The sequence below is a fragment of the Pleurodeles waltl genome, chromosome 6, assembly GCF_031143425.1.
Source record: "Pleurodeles waltl isolate 20211129_DDA chromosome 6, aPleWal1.hap1.20221129, whole genome shotgun sequence".
Taxonomy (NCBI): Eukaryota; Metazoa; Chordata; class Amphibia; order Caudata; family Salamandridae; genus Pleurodeles; species Pleurodeles waltl.
Genome location: NC_090445.1, coordinates 571,137,009 through 571,162,863, shown reverse-complemented (window position 1 = coordinate 571,162,863; position 25,855 = coordinate 571,137,009). Strand labels below are relative to the sequence as shown.

Here is a 25,855-nt window from a genome sequence, read left to right as displayed (position 1 = left end):
CGCGGGCGCTAGGCCTACCCACACAAGTGAGGTATCATTTTTATCGGGAGACTTGGGGGGACGCTGGGTGGAAGGAAATTTGAGGCTCCTCTCAGATTCCAGAACTTTCTGTCACCGAAATGTGAGGAAAACTTGTTTTTTTAGCCACTTTTTGAGGTTTGCAAAGGATTCTGGGTAACAGAACCTGGTCAGAGCCCCGCGAGTCACCCCATCTTGGATTCCCCTAGGTCTCTAGTTTTCAAAAATGTACAGGTTTGGTAGGTTTCCCAAGGTGCCGGCTGAGCTAGAGGCCAAAATCTACAGGTAGGCACTTTGCAAAAAACAGCTCTGTTTTCTGTGATGTGTCCACGTTGTGTTTTGGGGCATTTCCTGTCGCGGGCGCTAGGCCTACCCACACAAGTGAGGTATCATTTTTATCGGGAGACTTGGGGGGACGCTGGGTGGAAGGAAATTTGAGGCTCCTCTCAGATTCCAGAACTTTCTGTCACCGAAATGTGAGGAAAACTTGTTTTTTTAGCCACTTTTTGAGGTTTGCAAAGGATTCTGGGTAACAGAACCTGGTCAGAGCCCCGCGAGTCACCCCATCTTGGATTCCCCTAGGTCTCTAGTTTTCAAAAATGTACAGGTTTGGTAGGTTTCCCTATGTGCCGGCTGAGCTAGAGGCCATAATCTACAGGTAGGCACTTTGCAAAAAAACAGCTCTGTATTTTGTGAAAAAATGGGATGTGTCCACGTTGTGTTTTGGGGCATTTCCTGTCGCGGGCGCTAGGCCTACCCACACAAGTGAGGTATCATTTTTATCGGGAGACTTGGGGGAACATAGAATAGCAAAACAAGTGTTATTGCCCCTTATCTTTCTCTACATTTTTTCCTTCCAAATATAAGAGAGTGTGTAAAAAAGACGTCTATTTGAGAAATGCCCTGCAATTCACATGCTAGTATGGGCACCTCGGAATTCAAAGATGTGCAAATAACCACTGCTCCTCAAAACCTTATCTTGATCCCATTTTGGAAATGCAAAGGTTTTCTAGATACCTCTTTTTCACTCCTCATATTTCAGCAAATGAATTGCTGTATACCCAGTATAGAATGAAAACCAACTGCAGGGTGCACCTCATTTATTGGCTCTGGGTACCTAGGGTTCTTGATGAACCTATAAGCCCTTTATATCCCCGCAACCAGAAGAGTCCAGCAGACAAAACGGTATATTGCTTTCAGAAATCTGACATCGCAGGAAAAAGTTACAGAGTAAAACATAAAGAAAAATGGCTGTTGTTTTCAGCTCAATTTCAATATTTTTTTATTTCAGCTGTTATTTTCTGTAGGAAAACCTTGTAGGATCTACACAAATGACCCCTTGCTGAATTCAGAATTTTGTCTAGTTTTCAGAAATGTTTAGCTTTCCGGGATCCAGCATTGGTTTCACACCCATTCCTGTCACTAACTGGAAGGAGGTTGAAAGCACCAAAAATAGTAAAAATGGGGTATGTCCCAGTAAAATGCCAAATTTGTGTTGGAAAATGTGGTTTTCTGATTCAAGTCTGCCTGTTCCTGAAAGGTGGGAAGATAGTGATTTCAGCACCAGAAACCCTTTGTTGATGGCATTTTCAGGGAAAAAACCACAAGCCTTCTTCGGCGGCCCTTTTTTCCCATTTTTTTGGAAAAAACTAAATTTTCACTGTATTTTGGCTATTTTCTTGGTCTCCTCCAGGGTAAACCACAAACTCTGGGTACCATTAGAATCCCTAGGATGTTGGGAAAAAAAGGACGCAAATTTGGCGTGGTTAGCTTATGTGGACAAAAAGTTATGAAGCCCTAAGCGCGAACTACCCCAAATAGCCAAAAAAGGGCTCAGCACTGGGGGGGAAAAGGCCCAGCAGCTAAGGGGTTAAACCTCTCTAGTAAGCCATTAGTTTGGGGTGGTAGGGAGGGGTGAACTTGTAAGTAACACCACACTCCTTCCACATGGCTCTCAGGTAAGCAGACATGAAGTTTGAACCCCTGTCTGATAGCACCTCTTTAGGAAAATCCACCCATGAAAAGATACCAAGGAGGGCTTTTGTTAAAGCAGGAGCTGTAGTGGTCCTAAGAGGAAATGCTTCTGTGTACCTGGTGGCATGGTCCACTACCACCAGGATGAATCTGTTCCCAGAAGCTATTGGAGGGTCCAGGGGGCCAACAATGTCTACCCCAAACCTCTCAAAGGGAACCCCAACCACAGGAAGTGGAATTAAGGGGACCTTTGGAGTGCCACCTGTCTTGCCACTAGCTTGGCAGGTGATACAGGAGAAACAAAACTCCTATGTGTCTTCAGACATGTGAAAGTGAACGTGTGGGACAAGTCAGTCCCAAGTCTTGCTTTTCCCCAAGTGCCCTGCCAGGGGACTGTCATGTGCTAAGGTCAACAGGATTTCCCTAAACGTCAGAGGGGTCACCTATCTCCTGGCGCCACCAGGTTTTGGAATCTCTTGATTCTGAATATAGGAGACTGTTTCCCCAGTACAACTTATGGGTGCCACTGACATTCCCTGCCTCCTGTGCTGCAGCTTGGTGCCTTAAGCTCTCCAGTGTGGTACAAATCTGTTGTTCCCTACTGAGTTCTTCCCTGGTGCCCCCTCCCCCCCCCCCACTGCACCCAAGAGCTCAGCTGTGTCAGCTTGCAGCTCCTCTGGTGTAGGTTCCATCCAAGGAGAGGATTCCTCTCCCTCATGAGTTAAATCAGCACTGGAGGCTGGAGCAGGGCGTACTTTCTTACCCTTTCTGCCCTTGGGTTTAGAAAGCTCCTGGGCCATTGTTCCAGGCTCCAAGGATCCTTACTCCTTTTGCTTTTTAGCCTGTGGTCTTGTGAGGACAAAGATAAGCCCTGGGATGCCAAGCATTGCCGCATGGGCCTCCACCTCTGCCCAAACTGAAGTCGCAAAATCATTCCCAAGTAGACTCTCTCTACAGGTAGGTCTGAGGATACCACAACTTTTATTTTTTTAGAGCCAGCAACTCCCCCCTTCCTCCCCAGTTGAAATCAATAACTAACTGCCATGGGCTAGTACAACGTGTTATTATGAGCACTGACCACTTGGTACCTGTGACCAAGTAGGTGTTGCTCAGGAGACACTAGTTTCTCAGTTACCATAGTGATACTCTCACCTGTGTCCGCGTAGGCCTCAGCCTCAACAACATTAATTAGGGGATGCTGCCTGTACTTGCCCATATTAAGGGGAAAGGCAGCAAGGGTGGCAAAGTCAATGCCCCCATCAGAGACCAAGACAGCCTCAGTGGTCTCTCCAATTAGCCTATGCCCTACTACAGTCCCAAAGGGGAGCCCAGTTACACTCTTGGACTGACTACTGTTATTAGTCCCACCACTACTGCTGTTGCTAGGGTCACTAGGAGTATAAGTGGTATTAGTAGTGGTAGAAGCTTGGGCTTTTCTTAGGACAGGAGCTGTCCCCTGCCCTATGTGGCCTCTGTTTCTGCAAACATAGCGCAAATTCTTTTTTAAGTTGGAAGAAGAGGAAGAGGATTTGTTCCCACCCCAGAGGAGGTTTCTGGGCCTGATGAATACTCTTTGTGTTTATCTTTGTCCCCACCATTGTCTTGACACTTACCTGCTTCCTTCTTTTTGTGGTCACCCCAAGTGAGCCTTCCTACTCACCCTGGTGTGGACCCACTTGTCTGTCTTTCCCAATTCTTCGGGAGAGTTCAGATGAGAATCCGACAGGTACTGATGCAGCTGATCAGATACACAGTTATTTAAAATGTGCTCTCTTAGAAGTAGGTTATACAAGCCCTTGTAGTCACTTACTTTGCTCCCATGCAACCAGCCTTCCAGAGCTTTCACAGAACAGTCCACAAAATCTACCCATACTGTTCAGGAGTCAGACAACACTCATCTAACAGTGTTGATGTCAAACCTCTGTAATTGTCTACATCCTCTTCTCTGACAGTGAGGAATCTGTCTCTGCCTTTGTCAGAGAAGGAGAGTCACAATATAGCTGTCCACTGCCTTTGAGGGACCCTCTACCTTACAGGCCCTCTACAAAGCAGTGAACCACTTGTAGATGTCATCACCCACCTTGCAAGGTAGGATTGTCTTGTTCAGGTTCCTAGAGTCAAAAGAGTCCTCCCTGACCCTGGTGTCCCTGTAACTGCAACTGCTGCCACCATGGGGTACTAACCCCAAACCCTGCTTCTCTCTTCACTGCCAGAGCTTCCCTATCTAGGGCAAGCTGTTGCTCCTGCAGCCTCAGCTTATCCTCCTCCAATCTCAGGTGTCTCAGTTCCCTATCTACAGAATCCTCTCCTGAATTGGAACATTGGGTCTCCTCAGACACTGAGGTTAAGTGAGAGTTAGCAGAGGAGGATATATTCCTCCTACTGGGGACCCTCTGAACCACACTTCTAGGAGTAAAGGCAGCCCTACTAGTGTGACCACTCCTCTTTACTACTTACTAGGCTTTTGGCAGGGCTGTGATGATCCCCAGTGTGTGCTTCATCTATCCTATCTAGGATTGGTGGATCAGACTCAGCTTTCCCTTCCTCCTCCTGGCTATCGGCAGTGTCCTGATCCGCCTGGAGGAGCAAGCCCAGAAGCAGACTCTGATTTCTCCCTGCATTCATTTTTCTCTCAGCACACATCTCACTTAACTCTTGGAAAGTTAACCCCTCATATTGAGAGTTCAGGGCCCGAGAGGTGAGCTCTACTGAGGACATGATGTCTAGCTAGAGTGGTATATGTAACCCTAACTACTCTAACCACTAGGCCCCTAGCAAAGCTTGGAGTAAGGCTGTGTCAGACCCTAGCTTACCCAAACGTAAGAGACTAGAACCCTAACACAAAGTGTATATTGTACCTACAGTTAGTAATGGTCTTTCCTTTGGACAATACCTAGTGACAGAGTGATAAGGCAATTGCAAGTGTTTTATCTCACTGCTGCATCACCCATGTAGGAAGGTAGCCTGGTGTGTGGTGAGCACCTATGATGTTATCACCTTATACCAGGTCCAGGTATCCCCTATTAGTGAGGTGTAGGCACTTTATAGGAAGTCAGGGCTCTTTAGAGGTAGCTGTGGATTAGCAAATACTAAAATACTGTATAGGCAATACTCTCCTAGCAGGTGAATAAACACACTATTATATACACATTAGTAATCAGGAATGGGCATAGAAAGCAATAGAAAACAGTGAAATACCAGTAAATAATAGAGGCCCTAGGGGGAGACCAAACCATATACAAAGGAATGCAAAGGCAGGCCCCCACCCAAGGAAGTTGAATCTGTAGAGGGGAGCTGGAGGAACTAGGAGCCCCAAAAGGTAAGTAACAGAGTGCCCCTGAGCGACCAGGTGAGAAGAGGTAAGTACCTGGTGTTTCCCAAACCCACAGAGAAACTTTGTAAAAGGACTGTGCAAGACTGAAAGAAACAGAAGATGGATCCTGACAGAAGAGGACCTGCAAATGAAGGGGATCAAGTCCAGTTCCAGTTGGAGTGTCTGGTTGGGGCAGGAGCCACTACCCATACTTCTGGAGATGCAGAACGAGGTCAATGGTGAAGACCAGGAGTCGGCTATGCAGCACAGGAGCAGAAGAAGAGTTCCAGAAGTGATGCAGTTGATATCCTACGTCGGAAGAAGAGTTGCAGTCAGTCAGTGGTGTGGAAAATCACCAACAAGCCTTGGCAAAGGCAAAAGTTGCAGAGCTGCTGGGGACCAGGAAGGTCGGGGGTCTCAACCCCAAGAGGGGAGTCCCAGGTGACCCTCAGCAGTGAGGAGAACCAGAATTCGAGGATGCAGCCCCCACAGGCAACTCACAGGCAGCAGGCATAGGAGTCGCAGTGAGGCCCACTCAGCACACCTGGAGAGGAGTCCCACGTCGCTGGAGTAGCAGGCAGGAGACTTTGCTTTTCAGGGAACAGTGCTGGAGGCCGAGGCTACACAGAGCCTGAAGATCCCTTGGAAGAAGAGCCAACAAGCCTTGGTAGCCGCAAGAGTCGCGGTGCACAGCAAGAAGCAGCAAAGACTTACCAACAGACTTATATGGGAGCACCAGTTTGCCAATTGTGGGGTGTACAAAGTCAGTAACAACCAAATTTAGAGGGAGAGAGCACAGTCACCTGGGTCCTGGTTAGCAGGATCCCAGTGAACACAGTCACAACACACTGACAGCAGACAAAAAGTGCTGGTAACCATGCCAAAAAGAGGGTACTTTCCTATAGGAATGGAGATGGAAAACCAAGGATACTACTAGAAATGGTAACTGTAAAAGAACCACACACTAGGATTGGGATGGCGGTACTTCAATTATGAACATGGTTTTATAATGTGTCTCTTTAACTTATATAGTTATTGTTGTATTGAAATGCTCATCTCGCATAATACACTTGTATTGATTGATTGACCTTAGAACCGTGGCATAATATGCTGGCATTGAAATTATACAGGTGGCTTTACAGACTGGTAGTGTAATTTAAATATACGTTTGTATGTTTATACAGGAATTTTACACACAGCTTTAAAATTAAATAAAATAATACATGCACCATCTATATTAGGAATGCATGTGTGTGCTTGTAATGCACAAGTGGAAGGAATTTCCTTTATTGTATGATTAATTAAAATCTTCAGAATAATAAAACAAATATTGCAATGTAATAAATACCTTAAAATTGTCATAGGGTAAAAAAGATAACAACACAGTCACTTAATGCGAAAAGTGAGAAAATTCTAAATTAACTGTGAGGTACCATTAATACAGCAGCATGTCAGGGTCAGTACCACTTATTGCAAAGTAAGGTTGCAAAAAATGGAAGGTTAAACCTAGAATACAAATGTTATGACTACATTTCAAGTTCAAGCCAAAGTGGCAGTAAATGGAACAACAGTATTTCAAATTCAAACTGGAATGTGAAGTGCCACTCAAAAAGATTCTAGCAATAGGAGTTAAAATAGCTGGCACACTTCAGATATTAGCCGGGCCTCTAGTATGGAAAGATATTTTGTCATTCTTGCTAGCTCCGTCGACCTCACATGTATAGACATAAGTTCTTAGCTTATGCTTTAGAAATAGTGGCTTCCGCAAAATTTGTCTGTCAGGTAACAATGAAGGGCAGCAGCATAACAAGTGTCATAGAAAACTCAGATTTGTACATTCACAGTCAACAACGTTGCTGGCTCCTGCTGTTAGACTTCCAGTGCGCTCAAAATTCCCATAATGGTTAGGTCAGCAATCTCATGTTGGGTATATGTTTTAAGACGGACCTGCCCAAGGGGGCCTTCAGGTAAGGCTGAAGACTTAGAACCTTATTTGATTGAATCATTCCCGGGCCCAGCAAGGTGGGCATAACTGCTTGCAAGTGAAGCACTTTGAACAGTTGCCTTCCAGTTTTTAAAGTGCACTTCAACTGATAAGTTACCACCATGTGGACAGAGTGCAAGTTCAGGAAGCTAAAAGCATTCTGCAGATATTTTGACCAGGAGCTTGGCTCTGCTCTGAAAATGGCCTGCATCGTGCTTTTCAGTAAACCTTCTAAGGCAGAGGCAGCCTAGTAGTAGTATTTTACAATGGCTGTTTTGCACTAGATTCCTTGGCAAACCAGGCCAAACTACAATCACAGCGAAGCGTCTCGTGTGTGTTTTGGTAGTCTAATAAATTTCCTGTAGGCAACAGACTGGCACTGCGCAAGAACAGTCGATAGCATCCCAAAAAATGCAAGGTGCTCATAATTTATAGACGGTAGCAATTTACCCCTTATTCCTTCTGTTGCAGGACTGTGTAGGGTTTGTTGCAGTTTTGCCATTGCAAATGTTTTCTGCTGCCTTTTCCTTTGTGTGTCAGGCAACCAGACACCCAGGTAGTCGTATTTACTTGTTATTATGCTTACCAACCCAAGGTTTCATCTATGTTGACAAGTGTTTTTGCGCTGCCCAAAGATCAGAACCTTGGTTTTGGCAGCATCAGCTGATAATCAGGTCTTGATGGTATAAACAGAGAGAATGCTTTAAGTCCTCTGCATCCTAATATGCGTGTGATCCAGGAAGACAAGGTTGTCTGCATATTGTAGAAGCAGTAATTTCAGTGATCAGATTTTTGGAGAGAACAAGTTCCCTTAGGAAAATGCCAGCCCTAGATCAGCAGTGTAGAGACTGAATAGCATAGGTGCTATAACTACCCTGTTTTAAGCCCTTGGTGTTTATTTTTGGAGAGGCATAGGCTTGGGTCAGTTTAATTTGGATCCAAGTGTCCGTATTCCACGCTTAAGTTCACAAAGCATGCTTATACAGGACATGACCCTTTTTTGTGGCTTTATTTGCCAAGAAGGAAATAGCTATGATGTTGTCCATTGTAGATGCTTTGGGCCGGAACCCTGTCTGGAAGTATGGGATGATGTTATTTTCCATTACCCAATTCTGCAGTTTGCATAGTAATACCTTTGCAAAGGCTTTCCCCTTGACAATCAGCAAGGCTATTAGCCTATAGTTTTCTGGCTTTGAGTGGTCGCCTTTTTTATTTATTGATTGGATGCAGAAGGGAGCACCTCCATGATGCTCGAATATTCGATAATAGCTTGAAAGAGATCATGGATTTGTGGAGCCAAACGTCTCCCTAAAGAAGACCCTGGGCAGCCCATTAGGTCCGGAGCACCGTCTTTACCTACTGTTTGAACTATAGTTTTTGTGCCCTCCACTGTTAACTGGATCGATTTCTCGGCTTGAGCGCCCAGTTCCTACCATGATTCCACACCACAATGGCTAGATGGTGATGATTCAGGACCTGTGTACCATGATATGACATACTGCACAAGTGCCTGGATGGATGCACAATGGAATGGTCAATGAATATGGGTGGGGTAAATGTCTGTGTCAGTAAATTATAGACTTGTGCTGTGTACACAAAGAACTGTACCTGAATCTCTTTGCAAGTGCTACCTACTTTCATATGCGAGTAAAACTTTAAACGTGTCTTTGTGGAGGAAGAGAAAAAGAATGGTATAAAACCAGAACCTGTAACAAACTTGTACACGAGCTTTGAGTATTGAAACTGTACCTGTGTTGTGTGCCTTATGGAATTGTGTACATGCTCATGTTTATTATAGCTAAATAATTTTATAAAATGCAACAAGTTTGTATGCGTAGTAATACTGAGCATGTGCTAAGGGAGAGGGGTAGTGGATGAGCACACAAACCTCTGTTTGTAATAGAATAACCCCAAAAGAACTGCTCGAAAAATATCCATTATTTTTAAACCTTTTTATTATTTTTTTCACTTAAAGGAAAGGTCCACATGTTTTCTTTTCATCTCCCAAATTACTGGCCTATCAATCATTGTCTAATCACATGTAAATAGCAGGAAGCAGAACAACAAACCAGTTTTTGAGATTTGCAGGATGACACTCCTCATTTTTATGTCCCCTTAATGGTGATTGGGGTGCAGAGAGAATACAGTAAAAGGATTGCTAGGGATGGTATATTTTTACAAACTGCATATTCTCCTGCCTTGGAAGCCTTACATCACATAGAAAATCATATCATTATTTTGTAAAGAACCTTGTCACAAGGCTGTAGTGTTCAAATGCAAAGTAAGTTCCATTGCACTATTTACTGCTACTTCCAACATATCCACTAGAACATCAACATGCTCATCAAATACAGACCCATCAACACCTTAAAGAAGAACTTCGGCTGATCTGTAACTCTCTGCCCTCTGAACCTTTTCACCTCTGATCCATGCTCAACCACCGCTTGCTCTCTAGACCAAGATGTTCACTGAGCTTTGAGGAAGGATTTTACTCCCAAACTCCTGGATACTTATATTTAAGCCTAGACTCACTACTGAATGTGGCTTAATTGAATGGTCCATTAATAATATCTAATTCAAGACCAGCCCCGAACCTGTAACATTACTCTTTCTGATTTCAGGCCCATCTACCAGTCCAACCCAGCTCATCTCATCCCGACAGCTGGTAACCTTTCATTCAAGTTCTGCTCCAAATAATCTCTGCACCATTCTTACAGCCACCTCTATTCTTCCTCCCCACCTATAATCTTCCTCCCCATGTAGCTACATTTATTGAAATACGCAAGTCTTCAAACACCACCAGTACCTCTCCAAACTCTTTATCCCTAAAATCATAAAGCTTCCAACGCTAATTCAGCATAGGTCTATTGTCCAGAACCCCCAAGTGGCAAATTATCAGCTCCTTGCAACAGTCACCCTATCCTACAACTCCTTTTAGTCACAAAACAAGATCCATCACCTGCTATTTACAGTATTCCATTGATCTTTTAAATTTCCTACAAATTTGAGCATCACCAAGGTTACAAAGGTTGTTCTGTAACACCTAATTTCTTCATTTCAGCCTACCCCAATCCTCTCTTCCATCCATATTTTGGACCTACAGCCAGCTCTCCACTCCTTTATATTTAAATACCACAAACTTAAAATAAGCTACTTGGCTCCCTTCAAGCCACTGCTTTAGCTCCCCCTGTTCGCTCCATTTTTTCAACACATGCTCTTCCAACAATCGGGTGAAACTGCACCCCACGAGGAGTCTAAAGTTTGTTTTATTTCCAGCACCTCTGCCATGAGGATCCAACTACAAAACAGCTGGGAAATATGCCAAAAAAATTCACTTATATATTTTAAAACCTCCTAACACCATGATCACGATCACGTTGAATTACTGCAACAGCCCTCTACTCAGTCTTTCAGAGAACTCCTCTTTCTTCTGGACAAAACCTCTAACCCAGGCACGCGTAATACCCTTCAACATATCCCCAAACCCTGTCTTGTGTCCCTAAGCATGCCAACACTATGCTAAACACAAGGCACTATACAAATGCATCAACATGGTCTTCATTGCAGGACCTTACTCATCACCTATTCCTTTCCAAAATATTCTTGGTGATCACTGCACTTTTCAAAATCCCCGGAGGGATGGAGGTAGTGTCATAAAAAAATCATGCACCCATCAACCAGAAAGTCATCCTCTGCAATTTTTGGAATGAACTCCCTTCCTTCCCTGGAATTCCACTTTTTTTCATTAGAACCATCCAAAATTACAAGCTCATAAAGAGTTCACCATGTATAGTGACAGCCTCCGCAAGCCCCTGTCCCCATTGCGCTGAGCAAACAATACAGTTTGTGTCCATAAATATTTGCATACATTCTGCCATGCACTGTTACTATACTAATCACCCGTCTTCCCCATCTAATTAATTAAGTCAAAACGTTGCCATCTTTGTCTGTATGTGGTGTGATGTTTAAATGCATAATGTTTCTGGTTAAAATACAGTGTAATAATAAAAAAGTGAAACACACAGAGCTTTGTAAATCACTGAGTGCCAGACAGATCATAGCCACATTCATTTTGGTTCAGAGGGGCAGATCAACTTAAGTCCACAAACCATATGGCTAGACAGACAACGGATGGGAAGACAGGCTGCCTACTCTTGAGGTGAAAAGACCAGCCTTTACTGCGCATTAAATGGTGTGCTGTACATTTTTTTCTATAATGCTGTATTGAGAGCAAAGCCTTTTTCATAGTAAATTATACATTGTATCCTGGCTTTATTAAAAGCAACTGGTGTTTGAGAGTTTTTTTCTTTTGTTTAGTGGAAGTGCCTTACCTTGCGATACGCCAGTAAGTAATAGGCTGGTCTGCAAACCCCTAACCACATGTGGTGACCACAGCACTACCAAATACAATTCAGATTATACAAAATGTAGGCCAGTGAGAAGAGGGTAAATGGCAAAGAAACTCTCCTTTGGAGGTACATGGAAATTCAGCAAAGGGGATGCTAACATCAAAAGCTGGAACCTGTGTGGAAAAAAGGACCTAACTAATCAACAGACTAAGGATGTGAGTGGCTACTCAGCGAACATGGACTACTCAAGTTAGCATGCAACGCTCTATCAGTCTGAAACACTCACCGACAGGAGTCTCCATGTCACAGGTCGTACCTCTCTTGGCACCCCAGACCAACTGCATTTTCTCAGCTCATCTGCAAGTGATAATAGTACAGCTTAGTCTTGTCACGAGGGCCAGAAGATCATTAAGTGTTTGTTTAAGACTACAAAGCTATTAATAATTCCATGACATTCACTGTCCTTAGAAACTCCCAGAGACTGCCCTTATTTCTGTGAGCAAAATCTGCATTCCTGAAACAGGTCTAAGTCTACGCAGAGCATTACAGAGAAATGTTTGGCCCCTATTTAGTCTATCGAAAACCCCTAGAAAAGCACTTTGAAGTAAGCCCATGTACTCAACTTTATACACTTAATTTGCATAATTACAAAAAAAACTCTAATCCATGGGAGATTTATCTTTCACCCCCTAATCTGCCACACACAAAAAAAGTGAAACACCCTGTCCAACATATTAACAGGCTAACCCAGTGTACAACCAATATTGGTCTGCGTGCCACAATCTCCTGTTCACTAAATCGCCTGGACACTATCTAATCCTCTTTATCTATGAAATAAGCTCCTCAAACTACATCTTCCCTCCTTCAGATACATTTATGTAACTTGACTTTCCACCACTAAAGTTCACCTCCCAACTGAAATTTCCAGCCTTTATCATTCAGGTTCCACATTCGAGCATGTCATGATTTCCCCTTAATCCTTAAAAACTCACCGAGGTCTGTGCTGGGACTAGAAAGTAGTTGCCTGAACTTCTCCATCCTGGTTTTCTCCCGTACAGTCATGGGGGGTGCACCAGACGCATTTTGGTCAGATATTCGAGCAACAAGTGGAATTACAGGTCGAAGCGGAAGTGACTGCTGCTTGTGGAGAGGATGCCTTATCAAAGCGTCGGCTGAGAAAACGAAAACACAGAGTAGCAAAATGCAATAAGGTGCTGATAAACTACTGAAGTACTAAAAGGTTAGTGACAACATTTTCAAATCTAGTCGTGGGCATCAGACCTCATCACATCCAAAGCTATTAACCAAAATACATTCATTACACCAAAAACACATATCTGCACAATAAACATAGCTTATGCAATGTAGCAGCCCATCTGTTTAGGTACAAATATGCACCATGTGCAGGAACTTACTATTTTAATTACACACCAGTTCAATACAGCCTTGTACACAGTTAAAAAATAAACTATGAATCACCTTCTTGAATTATTAATTTCTATCTGAACCAGATCAAACACACACAGTACACACGTTCCACATGCCCCTCACACTTTGTGCAATTTAGTGCCCTGGGGAGGTGGTGTTTCCAGGGGCTGCAGGGGATTCTCGTGCTCCACTCCACACTTTGTGTAATTAGTGCCCTGGGGAGGTGGCGGTCCCCAGGGCTGTGGTGGGGGGAATCCAGGGGCTTCATAGAAACAACCACGGGAGCCTGCTTTTTTTATTTTGTTTATTTCAGCAGATCCACTGCAACATCTGCCGAAAAAGAACAGTGCTAAGGGGTCAAGCAGGGTGTCCCTGCCCTGACCCAATTCCAGGGCCGAGTCCCAACATGGCTGCCAACACTTCCTTGTAGAAGTGTTGGCAGCCAATCAGTTCTCAGCACAAGATCGGGAGGGTTTGCGGAGCCTTCGCATTCCTATATATAGGAATTTTGATTTTCTCTAATTTCTCTAAAACTACTGAACAGATTTACACCACATCACAAAAAGGTCGCCGTTAGACCTGGCAGCTCTTGTCGTGGTTTCCCTGTGCTTTTTACTTCTGATCTCCTGTTTTTGAATCCTGTGCTGTAATTAGTTTTTGCTGGTTTTGATACTCTGGGCACTTTACCACTGCTAACCTGTGCTAAAGTGCAAGTGCTCTCTGTCTAAAAGATATTGCTAATTGGTTTTCCATGACTGGCACATTTGATTTACTGTTAAGTCCCTGGTATAAAGTGCACTATGGGTGCCCAGGGCCTGTAAATCAAATTCTACAAGTGGGCCTGCAGCACTGATTGTGTCACCTTCATGAGTAGCCCTGTAAACACGTCTCAGACCTGCCACAGCAGTGTCTGTGTGTGCAGTTTTGCACTGTCAATTCCACCTGGCAAGTGCACCCACTTGACAGGTGCAAACCTTCCCTTTTACTACATCTAAGTCACCCCTAAGGTAGGCCCTAGGTAGCCCAATGAGCAGGGTGCAGTGTATTTAAAAGGTAGGACATGTACTGTTGTGTTTTACATATCCGGATAGTGAAATACTGCCACATTCGGCTTTCACTATTTGTAAGGAAATGCCTCCTTGGCATGGTTGCCCCCTGACTTTTTGCCTTTGCTGATGCTATGTTTACAATTGAAAGTGTGCTGAGGCCTGCTAACCAGGCCCCAGCACCAGTGTTCTTTCCCTAACCTGTACTTTTGTATCCACAATTGGCAGACCCTGGCATCCAGATAAGTCCCTTGTAACTGGTACTTCTAGTACCAAGGGCCCTGATGCCAAGGAAGGTCTCTAAGGGCTGCAGCATGTCTTATGCCACCCTGGAGACCTCTCACTCAGCACAGACACACTGCTTGCCAGCTTGTGTGTGCTAGTGAGGACAAAACGAGTAAGTCGACATGGCACTCCCCTCAGGGTGCCATGCCAGCCTCTCACTGCCTATGCAGTATAGGTAAGACACCCCTCTAGCAGGCCTTACAGCCCTAAGGCAGGGTGCACTATACCATAGGTGAGGGTACCAGTGCATGAGCATGGTACCCCTACAGTGTCTAAACAAAACCTTAGACATTGTAAGTGCAGGGTAGCCATAAGAGTATATGGTCTGGGAGTCTGTCAAACACGAACTCCACAGCACCATAATGGCTACACTGAAAACTGGGAAGTTTGGTATCAAACTTCTCAGCACAATAAATGCACACTGATGCCAGTGTACATTTTATTGCAAAATACACCCCAGAGGGCACCTTAGAGGTGCCCCCTGAAACTTAACCGACTGTCTGTGTAGGCTGACTAGTTCCAGCAGCCTGCCACACTAGAGACATGTTGCTGGCCCCATGGGGAGAGTGCCTTTGTCACTCTGAGGCCAGTAACAAAGCCTGCACTGGGTGGAGATGCTAACACCTCCCCCAGGCAGGAGCTGTGACACCTGGCGGTGAGCCTCAAAGGCTCACCCCTTTGTCACAGCCCAGCAGGGCACTCCAGCTTAGTGGAGTTGCCCGCCCCCTCCGGCCACGGCCCCCACTTTTGGCGGCAAGGCTGGAGGGAACAAAGAAAGCAACAAGGAGGAGTCACTGGCCAGTCAGGACAGCCCCTAAGGTGTCCTGAGCTGAGGTGACTCTAACTTTTAGAAATCCTCCATCTTGCAGATGGAGGATTCCCCCAATAGGGTTAGGATTGTGACCCCCTCCCCTCGGGAGGAGGCACAAAGAGGGTGTACCCACCCTCAGGGCTAGTAGCCATTGGCTACTAACCCCCCAGACCTAAACACGCCCTTAAATTTAGTATTTAAGGGCTACCCTGAACCCTAGAAAATTAGATTCCTGCGACAACAAGAAGAAGGACTGCCCAGCTGAAAACCCCTGCAGAGGAAGACCAGAAGACAACAACTGCCTTGGCTCCAGAAACTCACCGGCCTGTCTCCTGCCTTCCAAAGAACTCTGCTCCAGCGACGCCTTCCAAAGGGACCAGCGACCTCTGAATCCTCTGAGGACTGCCCTGCTTCGACGACGACCAGAAACTCCAAAAAGACTGCAACTTTGTTTCAAGGAGCAGCTTTAAAGACCCCTGCAACTCCCCGCAAGAAGCGTGAGACTTGCAACACTGCACCCGGCGACCCCGACTCGGCTGGTGGAGAACCAACACCTCAGGGAGGACCCCCGGACTACTCTCCGACTGTGAGTACCAAAACCTGTCCCCCCTGAGCCCCCACAGCGCCGCCTGCAGAGGGAATCCCGAGGCTTCCTCTGACCGCGACTCTCTGAAACCTAAGTCCCGACGCCTGGAAAGGACCCTGCACCCGCAGCCCCCAGGACCTGAAGGACCGGACTTTCACTGGAGAAGTGACCCCCAGGAGTCCCTCTCCCTTGCCCAAGTGGAGGTTTTCCCGAGGAAGCCCCCCCTTGCCTGCCTGCAGCGCTGAAGAGATCCGTTGATCTCTCATAGACTAACATTGCGAACCCGACGCTTGTTTCTACACTGCACCCGGCCGCCCCCGCGCTGCTGAGGGTGAAATTTCTGTGTGGGCTTGTGTCCCCCCCGGTGCCCTACAAAACCCCCCTGGTCTGCCCTCCGAAGACGCGGGTACTTACCTGCAAGCAGACCGGAACCGGGGCACCCCCTTCTCTCCATTCTAGCCTATGCGTTTTGGGCACCACTTTGAACTCTACACCTGACCGGCCCTGAGCTGCTGGTGTGGTGACTTTGGGGTTGCTCTGAACCCCCAACGGTGGGCTACCTTGGACCAAGAACTGAACCCTGTAAGTGTCTTACTTACCTGGTAAAACTAACAAAAACTTACCTCCCCCAGGAACTGTGAAAATTGCACTAAGTGTCCACTTTTGAAATAGCTATTTGTGAATAACTTGAAAAGTATACATGCAATTGAAATGATTCAAAGTTCCTAATGTACTTACCTGCAATACCTTTCAAACAAGATATTACATGTTAAATTTGAACCTGTGGTTCTTAAAATAAACTAAGAAAAGATATTTTTCTATAACAAAACCTATTGGCTGGATTTGTCTCTGAGTGTGTGTACCTCATTTATTGTCTATGTGTATGTACAACAAATGCTTAACACTACTCCTTGGATAAGCCTACTGCTCGACCACACTACCACAAAATAGAGCATTAGTATTATCTATTTTTACCACTATTTTACCTCTAAGGGGAACCCTTGGACTCTGTGCATGCTATTCCTTACTTTGAAATAGCACATACAGAGCCAACTTCCTACATTGGTGGATCAGCGGTGGGGTACAAGACTTTGCATTTGCTGGACTACTCAGCCAATACCTGATCACACGACAAATTCCAAAATTGTCATTAGAAATTGATTTTTGCAATTTGAAAAGTTTTCTAAATTCTTAAAAGACCTGCTAGGGCCTTGTGTTAGATCCTGTTTAGCATTTCTTTTAGAGTTTAAAAGTTTGTAAAAGTTTGAATTAGATTCTAGAACCAGTTGTAGATTCTTAAAAAGTATTCCAACTTTTAGAAGCAAAATGTCTAGCACAGATGTGACTGTGGTGGAACTCGACACCACACCTTACCTCCATCTTAAGATGAGGGAGCTAAGGTCACTCTGTAAAATAAAGAAAATAACAATGGGCCCCAAACCTACCAAAATACAGCTCCAGGAGCTTTTGGCAGAGTTTGAAAAGGCCAACCCCTCTGAGGGTGGCAACTCAGAGGAAGAGGATAGTGACTTGGAGGAAAATTCCCCCCTACCAGTCCTATCTAGGGAGAACAGGGTCTCTCAAACCCTGACTCCAAAACTAATAGTCAGAGATGCTGGTTCCCTCACAGGAGAGACCAACACCTCTGAAATCACTGAGGATAACTCCAGTGAAGAGGACATCCAGTTAGCCAGGATGGCCAAAAGATTGGCTTTGGAAAGACAGATCCTAGCCATAGAGAGGGAAAGACAAGAGATGGGCCTAGGACCCATCAATGGTGGCAGCAACATAAATAGGGTCAGAGATTCTCCTGACATGTTGAAAATCCCTAAAGGGATTGTAACTAAATATGAAGATGGTGATGACATCACCAAATGGTTCACAGCTTTTGAGAGGGCTTGTGTAACCAGAAAAGTGAACAAATCTCACTGGGGTGCTCTCCTTTGGGAAATGTTCACAGGAAAGTGTAGGGATAGACTCCTCACACTCTCTGGAAAAGATGCAGAATCTTATGACCTCATGAAGGGTACCCTGATTGACGGCTTTGGATTCTCCACTGAGGAGTATAGGATTAGATTCAGGGGGGCTCAAAAATCCTCGAGCCAGACCTGGGTTGACTTTGTAGACTACTCAGTAAAAACACTAGATGGTTGGATTCAAGGCAGTGGTGTAAGTAATTATGATGGGCTGTACAATTTATTTGTGAAAGAACACCTGTTAAGTAATTGTTTCAATGATAAACTGCATCAGCATCTGGTAGACCTAGGACCAATTTCTCCCCAAGAATTGGGAAAGAAGGCGGACCATTGGGTCAAGACTAGGGTGTCCAAAACTTCCACAGGGGGTGACCAAAAGAAAGGGGTCACAAAACCTCCCCAGGGGAAAGGTGGTGAGACAGCCAAAAATAAAAATAGTCAAGAGTCTTCTACAGGCCCCCAAAAACCTGCACAGGAGGGTGGGCCCAGAGCCTCTTCACAAAACAATCCTGGGTACAAGGGTAAAAACTTTGATCCCAAAAAGGCCTGGTGTCGAAACTGTAGTCAGTCTGGACACCAAACGGGAGACAAGGCCTGTCCCAAGAAAAGTTCCACTCCAAACTCCAATCCAGGTAACACTGGAATGGCTAGTCTCCAAGTGGGATCAACAGTGTGCCCAGAGCAAATCAGGGTCCACACTGAAGCTACTCTAGTCTCTGAGGGTGGGGTGGATTTAGCCACACTAGCTGCCTGGCCTCCTAACATGCAAAAATACAGGCAGCAGCTCTTTATTAATGGGACAAGTGTAGAGGGCCTGAGGGATACAGGTGCCAGTGTCACCATGGTGACAGAGAAACTGGTTTCCCCTGGCCAATACCTGACTGGAAAAACTTATACAGTCACCAATGCTGACAATCAAACTAAAGCACATCCCATGGCAATGGTAACTTTAGAATGGGGAGGGGTCAATGGCCTGAAACAGGTGGTGGTCTCCTCAAACATCCCAGTAGACTGTCTGCTTGGAAATGACCTGGAGTCCTCAGCATGGGCTGAGGTAGAACTAAAAACCCATGCAGCCATGCTGGGTATCCCTGAACTGGTGTGTGTAAAAACAAGAGCACAATGCAAGGCACAGGGTGAAAAAGTAGAGCTGGAGTCTGGAAAAATGGCCCAGCCTACCAAGAGAAAAGGAAAGTCAGTTGGGAAACCAACTGCAACACAGTCAGAAAAAGGGAACCTCTCTTCTCAGGAAGAAGTTCTGCCCTCTGAGGGAACTGAGCCTTTGGAGCTTGAACCTTATCAGGTTGAGCTCTTGGGCCCAGGGGGACCCTCAAGGGAGGAGCTGTGTAAGGGACAAGAAACCTGTCCCTCTCTTGAAGGCCTTAGGCAGCAAGCTGCTGAAGAGTCCAAGGGCAAGAAAAATGGAACACATAGGGTCTATTGGGAAGATGGACTCCTGTACACTGAGGCCAGAGACCCCAAACCTGGTGCCACTAGGAGAGTGGTAGTGCCTCAGTCGTTCAGAGAGTTTATTCTGACCTTAGCCCATGATATTCCCCTTGCTGGGCATTTGGGACAAACCAAGACGTGGGAGAGGTTAGTCAACCACTTCTACTGGCCCAATATGTCCCAGAAGGTTAAGGAGTTTTGCCTCTCCTGCCCCACCTGTCAATCCAGTGGTAAGACAGGTGGGCACCCAAAGGCCCCCCTCATTCCACTTCCAGTGGTGGGGGTCCCCTTTGAAAGAGTGGGTGTGGACATAGTTGGTCCACTGGAACCTCCCACAGCCTCAGGAAATATGTACATCCTAGTAGTAGTGGATCATGCTACTAGGTATCCTGAAGCTATTCCCCTTAGGTCGACTACTGCCCCTGCAGTAGCCAAGGCCCTCATTGGTATCTTTACCAGAGTGGGTTTCCCTAAGGAGGTGGTGTCTGACAGAGGTACCAACTTCATGTCAGCATACCTAAAACACATGTGGAATGAGTGTGGAGTGACTTACAAATTCACTACACCATACCATCCACAAACTAATGGCTTAGTTGAGAGATTCAACAAGACATTAAAAGGCATGATCATGGGGCTCCCAGAAAAACTCAAAAGGAGATGGGATGTCCTCTTGCCATGTCTGCTTTTTGCTTACAGAGAGGTGCCACAGAAGGGAGTAGGATTCTCACCCTTTGAACTTCTGTTTGGCCACCCTGTAAGGGGACCACTTGCTCTTGTTAAAGAAGGCTGGGAGAGACCTCTTCATGAGCCTAAACAAGACATAGTGGACTATGTACTTGGCCTTCGCTCTAGAATGGCAGAGTACATGGAAAAGGCAACCAAAAACCTTGAGGCCAGCCAACAGCTCCAGAAGTTTTGGTATGACCAAAAGGCTGCACTGGTTGAGTTCCAACGAGGGCAGAAGGTCTGGGTTCTGGAGCCTATGGCTCCCAGGGCACTCCAGGACAAATGGAGTGGCCCTTACCCAGTGCTAGAAAGGAAGAGTCAGGTCACCTACCTGGTGGACCTGGGCACAAGCAGGAGCCCCAAGAGGGTGATCCATGTGAACCGCCTTAAGCTCTTCCATGACAGGGCTGATGTGAATCTGTTGATGGTAACAGATGAGGATCAGGAGGCAGAGAGTGAACCTCTCCCTGATCTTCTGTCATCAGACCCAAATGATGGCTCAGTAGATGGAGTGATCTACTCAGACACCCTCTCTGGCCAACAGCAAGCTGATTGTAGGAGAGTCCTACAACAGTTTCCTGAACTCTTCTCCTTAACCCCTGGTCAGACACACCTGTGTACCCATGATGTGGACACAGGAGACAGCATGCCTGTCAAAAACAAAATCTTTAGACAGTCTGACCATGTTAAGGAAAGCATCAAGGTGGAAGTCCACAAGATGCTGGAATTGGGAGTAATTGAGCGCTCTGACAGCCCCTGGGCTAGCCCAGTGGTCTTAGTCCCCAAACCTCACACCAAAGATGGAAAGAAAGAGATGAGGTTTTGTGTGGACTACAGAGGGCTCAATTCTGTCACCAAGACAGATGCTCATCCAATTCCTAGAGCTGATGAGCTCATAGATAAATTAGGTGCTGCCAAATTCTTAAGTACCTTTGACTTGACAGCAGGGTACTGGCAAATAAAAATGGCACCTGGAGCAAAAGAGAAAACAGCATTCTCCACACCTGATGGGCATTATCAGTTTACTGTTATGCCCTTTGGTTTAAAGAATGCCCCTGCCACCTTCCAAAGGTTGGTGAATCAAGTCCTTGCTGGCTTGGAGTCCTTTAGCACAGCTTATCTTGATGATATTGCTGTCTTTAGCTCCACCTGGCAGGATCACCTGGTCCACCTGAAGAAGGTTCTGAAGGCTCTGCAATCTGCAGGCCTCTCTATCAAGGCATCCAAATGCCAGATAGGGCAGGGAACTGTGGTTTACTTGGGCCACCTTGTAGGTGGAGGCCAAGTTCAGCCACTCCAACCCAAGATCCAGACTATTCTGGACTGGGTAGCTCCAAAAACCCAGACTCAAGTCAGGGCATTCCTTGGCTTGACTGGGTATTACAGGAGGTTTGTGAAGGGATATGGATCCATTGTGACAGCCCTCACTGAACTCACCTCCAAGAAAATGCCCAAGAAAGTGAACTGGACTGTGGAATGCCAACAGGCCTTTGACACCCTGAAACAAGCAATGTGCTCAGCACCAGTTCTAAAAGCTCCAGATTATTCTAAGCAGTTCATTGTGCAGACAGATGCCTCTGAACATGGGATAGGGGCAGTTTTGTCCCAAACAAATGATGATGGCCTTGACCAGCCTGTTGCTTTCATTAGCAGGAGGTTACTCCCCAGGGAGCAGCGTTGGAGTGCCATTGAGAGGGAGGCCTTTGCTGTGGTTTGGTCCCTGAAGAAGCTGAGACCATACCTCTTTGGGACTCACTTCCTAGTTCAAACTGACCACAGACCTCTCAAATGGCTGATGCAAATGAAAGGTGAAAATCCTAAACTGTTGAGGTGGTCCATCTCCCTACAGGGAATGGACTTTATAGTGGAACACAGACCTGGGACTGCCCATGCCAATGCAGATGGCCTTTCCAGGTTCTTCCACTTAGAAAATGAAGACTCTCTTGGGAAAGGTTAGTCTCATCCTCTTTCGTTTGGGGGGGGGGGTTGTGTAAGGAAATGCCTCCTTGGCATGGTTGCCCCCTGACTTTTTGCCTTTGCTGATGCTATGTTTACAATTGAAAGTGTGCTGAGGCCTGCTAACCAGGCCCCAGCACCAGTGTTCTTTCCCTAACCTGTACTTTTGTATCCACAATTGGCAGACCCTGGCATCCAGATAAGTCCCTTGTAACTGGTACTTCTAGTACCAAGGGCCCTCATGCCAAGGAAGGTCTCTAAGGGCTGCAGCATGTCTTATGCCACCCTGGAGACCTCTCACTCAGCACAGACACACTGCTTGCCAGCTTGTGTGTGCTAGTGAGGACAAAACGAGTAAGTCGACATGGCACTCCCCTCAGGGTGCCATGCCAGCCTCTCACTGCCTATGCAGTATAGGTAAGACACCCCTCTAGCAGGCCTTACAGCCCTAAGGCAGGGTGCACTATACCATAGGTGAGGGTACCAGTGCATGAGCATGGTACCCCTACAGTGTCTAAACAAAACCTTAGACATTGTAAGTGCAGGGTAGCCATAAGAGTATATGGTCTGGGAGTCTGTCAAACACGAACTCCACAGCACCATAATGGCTACACTGAAAACTGGGAAGTTTGGTATCAAACTTCTCAGCACAATAAATGCACACTGATGCCAGTGTACATTTTATTGCAAAATACACCCCAGAGGGCACCTTAGAGGTGCCCCCTGAAACTTAACCGACTGTCTGTGTAGGCTGACTAGTTCCAGCAGCCTGCCACACTAGAGACATGTTGCTGGCCCCATGGGGAGAGTGCCTTTGTCACTCTGAGGCCAGTAACAAAGCCTGCACTGGGTGGAGATGCTAACACCTCCCCCAGGCAGGAGCTGTGACACCTGGCGGTGAGCCTCAAAGGCTCACCCCTTTGTCACAGCCCAGCAGGGCACTCCAGCTTAGTGGAGTTGCCCGCCCCCTCCGGCCACGGCCCCCACTTTTGGCGGCAAGGCTGGAGGGAACAAAGAAAGCAACAAGGAGGAGTCACTGGCCAGTCAGGACAGCCCCTAAGGTGTCCTGAGCTGAGGTGACTCTAACTTTTAGAAATCCTCCATCTTGCAGATGGAGGATTCCCCCAATAGGGTTAGGATTGTGACCCCCGCCCCTCGGGAGGAGGCACAAAGAGGGTGTACCCACCCTCAGGGCTAGTAGCCATTGGCTACTAACCCCCCAGACCTAAACACGCCCTTAAATTTAGTATTTAAGGGCTACCCTGAACCCTAGAAAATTAGATTCCTGCGACAACAAGAAGGACTGCCCAGCTGAAAACCCCTGCAGAGGAAGACCAGAAGACAACAACTGCCTTGGCTCCAGAAACTCACCGGCCTGTCTCCTGCCTTCCAAAGAACTCTGCTCCAGCGACGCCTTCCAAAGGGACCAGCGACCTCTGAATCCTCTGAGGACTGCCCTGCTTCGACGACGACCAGAAACTCCCGAGGACAGCGGACCTGCTCCAAAAAGACTGCAACTTTGTTTCAAGGAGCAGCTTTAAAGACCCCTGCAACTCCCCGCAAGAAGCGTGAGACTTGCAACACTGCACCCGGCGACCCCGACTCGGCTGGTGGAGAACCAACACCTCAGGGAGGACCCCCGGACTACTCTCCGACTGTGAGTACCAAAACCTGTCCCCCCTGACCCCCCACAGCGCCGCCTGCAGAGGGAATCCCGAGGCTTCCCCTGACCGCGACTCTCTGAAACCTAAGTCCCGACGCCTGGAAAGGACCCTGCACCCGCAGCCCCCAGGACCTGAAGGACCGGACTTTCACTGGAGAAGTGACCCCCAGGAGTCCCTCTCCCTTGCCCAAGTGGAGGTTTTCCCGAGGAAGCCCCCCTTGCCTGCCTGCAGCGCTGAAGAGATCCGTTGATCTCTCATAGACTAACATTGCGAACCCGACGCTTGTTTCTACACTGCACCCGGCCGCCCCCGCGCTGCTGAGGGTGAAATTTCTGTGTGGGCTTGTGTCCCCCCCGGTGCCCTACAAAACCCCCCTGGTCTGCCCTCCGAAGACGCGGGTACTTACCTGCAAGCAGACCGGAACCGGGGCACCCCCTTCTCTCCATTCTAGCCTATGCGTTTTGGGCACCACTTTGAACTCTACACCTGACCGGCCCTGAGCTGCTGGTGTGGTGACTTTGGGGTTGCTCTGAACCCCCAACGGTGGGCTACCTTGGACCAAGAACTGAACCCTGTAAGTGTCTTACTTACCTGGTAAAACTAACAAAAACTTACCTCCCCCAGGAACTGTGAAAATTGCACTAAGTGTCCACTTTTGAAATAGCTATTTGTGAATAACTTGAAAAGTATACATGCAATTGAAATGATTCAAAGTTCCTAATGTACTTACCTGCAATACCTTTCAAACAAGATATTACATGTTAAATTTGAACCTGTGGTTCTTAAAATAAACTAAGAAAAGATATTTTTCTATAACAAAACCTATTGGCTGGATTTGTCTCTGAGTGTGTGTACCTCATTTATTGTCTATGTGTATGTACAACAAATGCTTAACACTACTCCTTGGATAAGCCTACTGCTCGACCACACTACCACAAAATAGAGCATTAGTATTATCTATTTTTACCACTATTTTACCTCTAAGGGGAACCCTTGGACTCTGTGCATGCTATTCCTTACTTTGAAATAGCACATACAGAGCCAACTTCCTACACTATTGCAAGGTTTTCACTATTTAAAGGCAGCCCGATAGGTTAACATGGGGGCTGCCTTTAATGTCTTTTAAGTGCAGTTTCCTATTGGGAGCAGATGGAGAGATGGAGTTTGGGGTCTCTGAACTCACAATTGAAATATAGATCTTGTGGTATAGTTAGTTTTTAGATTGTCCGTTTGAAAATGTCACTTTTAGAAAGTGGGCATTTTCTTGCTTAACCATTCTGTGCCTCTGCCTGCCTGTGGAATCCAAGCCTGGGTCAGACTGACAGTTTGCTGTTTGTGAATTCCCTCTAGACAGTAACGCAAAGGGAGCTGAGGCGTGTTGTCCATATTCTGATGAATCTCCTGGGCTAGAGTGGGGAGGAAGTAGCTGACACCTGCACCTGAAAGGGCTGTGCCTGTCCTCACAGAATGCAGTCTTTGACCCCCTGGAGTGTGTCTGGGACCAGGCCTGGGCAAGGCAGGATCTTGTCAACAACAGAGACTTTGCTTGGAGGTTTGCCTACTTCAAAGGCAGAAATTAGCATAAGTAGTGGACACAAAACCCTAGACTTTTAGATAACTTCTTGATCAAGAGGAACCTCTGCCAAGGAGAAATGCTTGAGGAGGACCTGCCACTCTGCCTGCCGCTTCAGCCTTCAGAAGGAAAGGACTGGACTTTACTTTCTGAAATCCTGCTTGTGAAGTATCTCCAAGGGCCTGGAATGAGCTTGCCCCCTGCTTGGACATCTCAGAGATATCAAAGACTTTATCTGCTGAGAATCCTGACTTGCTAAGTGGTCCCAAATCCAGTCCCTGGGCCCTTAAAAGTGGAAGGTGGTAACCTGCGAGGGAAAATCCACGCACTGCAGTGTGAGCGGCAGGAAAATCGACGTAGCGCCTGCACCGCAGCTGAAAAAGCGACATCTCGGCATGCATGCGTCCAGATTTTCCACGCATCGCCCCTGGGCCTCACTTGCGAGTAACGAATAGGCGCATTGCTTGCTTTTCTGACGCACGCTCGGCCATGCGGCTTTATTTTTGTTGCATACCAGGAACTTTGTGCTAAAACAACTCATCCATTGATTTCTATGGATTTAGACTCTTTACTCAAAAACATTTTTTTATCTTTGCTTGTATATGTTGGATTTTTGTCATTTTGGTCTTTTTTGATTTAGATAAATATTGGCTATTTTTCTAAACCGGTGTGAAGTCCTTTTGTGTGGGGTGAGCATGGGTTATCTGAGCTGTGTGT

At 46.4% G+C, this 25,855-nt stretch overlaps 1 protein-coding gene across 1 annotated transcript in view; it reads right to left on the bottom strand.

Annotated features, from left to right (window-relative positions):
* The window catches only part of TBC1D22B (TBC1 domain family member 22B), a 370,468-nt gene that overhangs the window by 285,631 nt on the left and 58,982 nt on the right, over positions 1–25,855 (bottom strand). The window contains exons 4-5 of the mRNA XM_069238752.1: positions 12,631–12,810; positions 11,925–11,995 (exon numbers count right to left, since the gene is read on the bottom strand). Of these exons, the coding sequence (XP_069094853.1) occupies positions 11,925–11,995; positions 12,631–12,810 (251 nt within the window). The remainder of the gene's footprint in view (positions 1–11,924; positions 11,996–12,630; positions 12,811–25,855) is intronic.